Here is a 6,000-nt window from a genome sequence, read left to right as displayed (position 1 = left end):
AACAGCAAAAACAGACAAAACACTTTTTAGAAATCCCTAAGTCAAATTAGTTACATCCTGAGAACAACCTAGTTCAGCATTTGCCTTGGCAAAGAAGTTACAAGTCCTGATCCATCCTGTACCAGTGCAATTCAATAGCTATTAAGTGAGCCAAGTTATAAAAGACATAATTTCTCCCTTTGAAGAGGTATAGTCTAAGAGGGAGACAAGATAATATTAAAATGCAATGTGGGCTGGGTGTGGTGGCTCACACCTGTAATCCTAGCACTTTGGGAGGCCAAGGCGGGCGGACAGCTTGAGCTCAGGAGTTTGAGACCAGACTGGGCAACATAGTGAGACCTCATATCTACAAAAAATTTTTTAAATTAGGCTTGGAGGCGCACATCTGCAGTTCCTGCTACTTGGGCGGGGCTGAGGCAAGAGGATCACTCGAGCCTAGTAGGTCAAGGCTGCACTGAGCTGTGTTCACACCATTGCATTCCAGCCTGGGCAACAGAACAAGACCTTGGCTTAAAACAAACAAACAAACAAAACACAAATTGCAATGTGATTTTTTATGCATACAAGAATGTATTAAGCACTATGGAAACACAGATGAGGAAGTAGTTAAATTGGTGTAAGAGGAAGTTAAGAAGTGTTAAAGAGAGTCACCAAGGAAAGGTGACATTTAAGCCAGGCCTATAAGGAATGGGCAATCACCAGACAGAAGAGAGGACAGAAAAGCACATTTTAGGTAAAAGGAACAATAAGAAAGATACACTCGATGCCCAGAGACACTTAGGAAGAGACAGAAAATCCAAACCATCACAAATAATGCTCCAAAGAAAGGGCTCTTCTGAGAAAAAAGGCTGATTTTCTGGAATCTGTGTGAGAGAAACCAACCTGCCATCTTTTGTTGGTAAAATAATTAAAAAATACAAGAATGATAATGAAAATTAGCTTTATTTATGTAATTTAGAAAAAATGATTGTAGTGTTAGAGTCTGTCAAATGTTTTCACTCTGAACAGTTTACAATAGTATTTATATACAAACATAATAAAATAGGTACATCACATTGCTCTTGCTTCAAAATGTTTTCTCAATTCTGACATGCCTCTATCACTTCGGTTTGTGATTTTTAACAGGGAAATGCTCTGTTTTGACATAGCGCTTGATTCACACAGTATAACACTGAAGTAGAAGGAGAATCAACAATCATGAACAGAGTTAAAAAATATTTTTCAACCAACATGACTTTATCATTAATCTTTTTTCTATAATAAAATATGTTTCATGTTAAAAAAAATACTTGTATTCACCTGATGACCTAAATTTGCTGTACTAAATTTGGCATTTATATAAACCCATAGTTGATCTAAATACAATATAGATATGAACCTATATTAAAACTCATTGATACAAATGTTTGCCACAAATGAAAATGAACACAATTAGTAAGAACAGAGGTAAACGGAAAAATCCATTTGAGAAATAGTGGAGATACCGTATTCTATTTAAAATGAGTAAAACTTCCATTTTCTGAACCCAATATAAACTAAACCAAAAGATGGTGAAAAACCATGATATAGATACCAAATTTTATGTCACACTGTAAGGCTGTAATTTGTATTATTGTATACTGGATAATCCTAGACCAGGTTTCCTAAATAGTCCTCCAATCATTTTATCTTCTTGGAGAAATTGGAGAAAGTTTAATACAATTACTGAATAAGGCAGAATTTTTTTTTTTTTTTGAGATAAGAGTCTCACTCTGTTGCCCAGGGTGGAGTGCAGTGGTGCAATCTCGGCTCACTGCAGCCTCTGTCTCCCAGGTTCAAGCGATTCTCCTGCTTCAGCCTCCTGAGTAGCTGGGATTACAGGTGTGTGCCACCACACCTGGCTAATTTTTGTACTTTTAGTAGTACATGTTGGTTTCACCATGTTGGTCAGGCTGGTCTCGAACTCCTGACCTCGTGATCCAACTGCCTTGGCCTCCCAAAGTGCTGTAATTACAGGGGTGAGCTACCATACCTGGCCAAGGCAGAATTTTAAATCAGCAACTGGGATACAATATTAGTGCAGATAATTTACACTAGAGTCATATTTGTATCTGTTACGGTATTAAGTATACCGCATGTGTACAGACTGTTAGAAGAAATCCATTTCATTTTTAAAGCAGTAGATTGTTTAGTAAGTTTAGTTCTTTAGCACTTTCTTAAAATTCCTGGTAAGTTAGCTCCGTTGTCTTTTTAAATAGCAAAAACAAACAAACAAACCCACAAACCCCACACACACACAAAAAAATGGTAAGTATGCTGTTACTTTGAAGAGTCACAGCTATTTAAGGTAAAACAATCAACTAGACCTCCAAGGGCACTTGTGTCTAAAATGTCCCTTTTGTCCCCAAAGGAAATGATCAAGTATTATATTAAGGTGCTTACTATTCCAAATAATAATAATAATAATAATAACATCAGAGGAAACTGGTCTTTAATTGGATGCTCGAGTTTTTTCCAGGACTCTTAGTATATTTAGATGTTGGTATCTTGACTTTGACACTTTCCTGATTGCCCTTTATAGCGGCCTCAAGGCGGGCTTTTAGGGCTGGAGAAGAAGTCACTAAACTTTTAAAAACAGATGAATACTGAGGTCCAATCTGCATGAGATTTTGTAGAGCAAAGTCATGTAAATTTCTCATTATGGAAGTTGCTGATCCCAGAGCATTTTCATCCAAAAGGAAGGAAATGAGGATGGGCAAAAGACAGGCCACCAGCTGAGAGCCTAGAAAGTAAACAAATGATATAAGTTCAGGGACTTAAATGTTCCTAACATAAGGCTGCAAATGCCCCTGATCTGTATACATTTTTCCCCACTAGAGAAAACAATTCATCCAATCCCTTCTAAATTCATAATAATATCAATACTTGGGATTAACGTAACACCTTTCAATGAACGTGAAATACAGATACAATGTGACTGAATGTTTTGCAATTTAAATAACAGTAAAGTTCTGACTTTTGTAGAGACTGAGTTAGTAAGAATGTAGTGCTGACACTTACGATGGTGTTCTTCAGCAACAGTAACCAGTGTTTCTAAGACCTTTATGCCTTCTTGGAAGATCTGAAGCTCAGCAGTGTTTTCAGGTTTTCTCTTGTCTATTTCCTGCAGTTTTTCCATGATACAGGATGCTAAAGAGTAAATGTATGGGTAGGAAACAGCTGGATTTGGATACTGAAAGATGGAATGGAGGAGCTGGTAGGTCTTGATTTGTACCTAATTGGGTAAGAGAAAAGAACAGCAAATACTATAAATAAAATTTTAAAAAGTCCCTGACGACTCTTTGCTTTTTAAAGTAGTGAAAATATTTAAATTTATTTCTAATTTATCTTTAATTTTGAAAGTCCAACGGCCAAAAGGTAATCAAACTTCTATGCTAACAGTGGTTGTGACAGTTTGGAATGGGAAAGAAGCATACAGGTAAACAGGGAAGCAAAACAGAGTGGTTAATTTTTCTTCTTTTCTCTAATTCTCCTTTTCTCCCTCATGTCTTTCTCTATAATGTAAAACAAAAACACTACCAAAACCCCTCCTTTAACTTTTTTTTTTTTGAGATGGACTCTTGCTCCATTGCCCAGGCTGGAGTGCAGGGGTGCGATCTCGGCTCACTGCAACCTCTACCTCCTGAGTTCAAGCAATTTTCCTGTCTCAGCCTCCCGAGTAGCTGGGACTACAGGCGTTCGCCACCACACCCAGCTAATTTTTTGTATTTTTTGTAGAGAAGGGGTTTCACCTTGTTGGTCAGGCTGGTTTCGAACTCCTGACCTCAACTGATCCACCTGCCTTGGCCTCCCGAAGTGCTGGAATTACAGACATGAGCCGCCATACCCAGCCTCCTTCTTTAACATTTTTATGGGTAGAAAGCAAAACAAAACAAAACAAAAAAACACACAAAACAACAAAACACATACAACCTTGAAAGATATTTTGTTGATTTCAGAAAATGTTTTAGACAAAAATGATGTATTTGATGTTCAAATGTCATGGTCTGAGTGTTTCAAGGAACCACGTCTGGACCATATTAATTATGTGTCATCAGGCATCAGAGTCCCAACTTGGAGACTGCTATACAAAGCTGCTGCAGGCAGCAGGCAACAGGACAGAGGATAAAAGGAAATGACTATACATCAAATATATAAATCAACTTTTATTGAGTTAACTGTAATGGTGTTTTAATAATTATTTTTTCTGAGAGAAAATCTGGTTCCTGTATCTTCAGGAGTAGATATATGTGTGATCACTGGCTATGAACTCACCTAGAGGCACATAAAAAATAGGAGATTACTCAAGTAAATGAAGGGGACATAAGGGAATGGGATAAATTTGTGTGTATTGCTTTTGGAATGGGTCCTATTATTTCACATTCATATTATTGAAGGTATGTGCTGGAATCTTTTTTTTTTGAGACAGCATCTGGCTGTGTCATCCAGGATGGGGTGCAGTGGCATGATCATGGCTCACTGCAGCCTCAAGGTCCCAGGCTCGATTGATCCTCCTGCCTCAGTCCCCCAGAGCAGCTGGGACTACAGGCCTGCACCCCCACACCAGGCTAATTTTTGTGTTTTTTTGTAGAGATGCTTTCTCACTATGCTGCCCAGGCTGTTCTCGTACTTCTGGCCTCAAGCAATCTGCCCACCGCGTCCTCCCAAAGTGCTGGATGGAATTACAGGCATGAGCCACAGTGCCTGGCCTCCCTTTGTCTCTCTTTTTTTTAAAAAAATAAAATCCACTACAATATGCTACAAAGTATCTTATAAAAGTCCCTTATAAAGTTCTGGTGCTACATCAATCTTAAGATTCCTCTATCTTGAATTTAGTTTCTTAACATTTCCTCTTCTGCCACTATCCTCTACCCTTAGGGCTGAAGAACAAGACTTATTTGGCTTTGTCACTCCTGAAATAGAAATTAATCTGAAATCTGAAAATAAAAAATTTGTAGTCTAATATTTCCTATTGGAGCCAACAAAAATCACAAAGAAAATTTTGTAAAAGCCTAGCCATAGTCCTATTACATACATCTTTCCGTTAAAAGACACTTACCATCGGATCTTTTATCTCAAGAGTAGCTTTAAATTTATCAATACAGCGCTTCTGAAGGCATGGGATGGTAGTTACTTCTGGACTGGTAGACAAAATAAACACTGTGATAGCGGTAAGTAGACTGACTTCATCAAGTTCTTGGTGTGTTTCATCAACTAAAGAGAAATGCTCTATTAGAAACAGATCATATTTACTGCTTTATATACCTGTGTGAAGCTGTCTACAGTTTGGTAGTAACAGTTTGGTGTACACAACAGATATAGACAATGAACGCTGATTAAGAACCCTGGCAAATGTACATTTTAAGATGTGCATTATAAGTAATTCTAGAGCTAAGAACTACCAAAGTAATTATAATCTTTAAAGGTTAAGGCCCCAGTAAATAAATATATACATTTACTAGGAATATATATTTATTAGTTGTGTGACTTTGGACATCTAACTCCATCTTCAGTTTCCTCATCTGTAAAAATGGGAATAACAACAGTACTCACATTGATAGGGTTATGAAGACTAAATGAGTTAATCCATGTGAAGCATTTAGAATAGTATGCTACACATGACGCTCAGTATATGCTACTTATCATGTTAATTACTTTTACTGTGAAGCAACACAGAAATGCTTGGACAATTATTTTCTCTTTGTTAAAGTATTTTGATAGTACATGTATCAAGTGAAAATACCTTAGCACTTTACACATATGATTTCTCAAGAGTAGAGAAAAACCTGAAAACAGCTGTGTACCACAATCATTTGAAGGAATTTTCTATTAGAAGTAATCTACCTTTATTTTCCAGTCATACTCTCATTAAATAATTTTAATGAACCTGCTGTGGAAAAAAAATCACTGTTATTCAAAAAGGAAAGGTGTAGCAAATTCAAATATTTAAATTGTTTAAGAATGGGTTGTTACGGCCGGGCG

General features: G+C 37.1%; 1 protein-coding gene across 8 annotated transcripts in view; it reads right to left on the bottom strand.

Moving 5' to 3' along the window:
• Positions 1 to 923: 923 nt before the first annotated feature.
• The window catches only part of HEATR5A (HEAT repeat containing 5A), a 125,014-nt gene continuing 119,937 nt past the window's right edge, over positions 924 to 6,000 (bottom strand). For all 8 annotated transcript variants that reach the window (XM_030931336.1, XM_030931340.1, XM_030931341.1 and 5 more), the window contains 3 exons: positions 5,078 to 5,232; positions 3,040 to 3,253; positions 924 to 2,761 (listed from right to left, as the gene is read on the bottom strand). In XM_030931336.1, the coding sequence (XP_030787196.1) occupies positions 2,454 to 2,761; positions 3,040 to 3,253; positions 5,078 to 5,232 (677 nt within the window). In that variant the 3' untranslated portion in view covers positions 924 to 2,453. The remainder of the gene's footprint in view (positions 2,762 to 3,039; positions 3,254 to 5,077; positions 5,233 to 6,000) is intronic.

The sequence above is a fragment of the Rhinopithecus roxellana genome, chromosome 5 (genome assembly GCF_007565055.1).
Source record: "Rhinopithecus roxellana isolate Shanxi Qingling chromosome 5, ASM756505v1, whole genome shotgun sequence".
In the NCBI taxonomy this organism is placed as follows: Eukaryota; Metazoa; Chordata; class Mammalia; order Primates; family Cercopithecidae; genus Rhinopithecus; species Rhinopithecus roxellana.
This window is presented reverse-complemented; position numbering and strand designations above follow the sequence as displayed.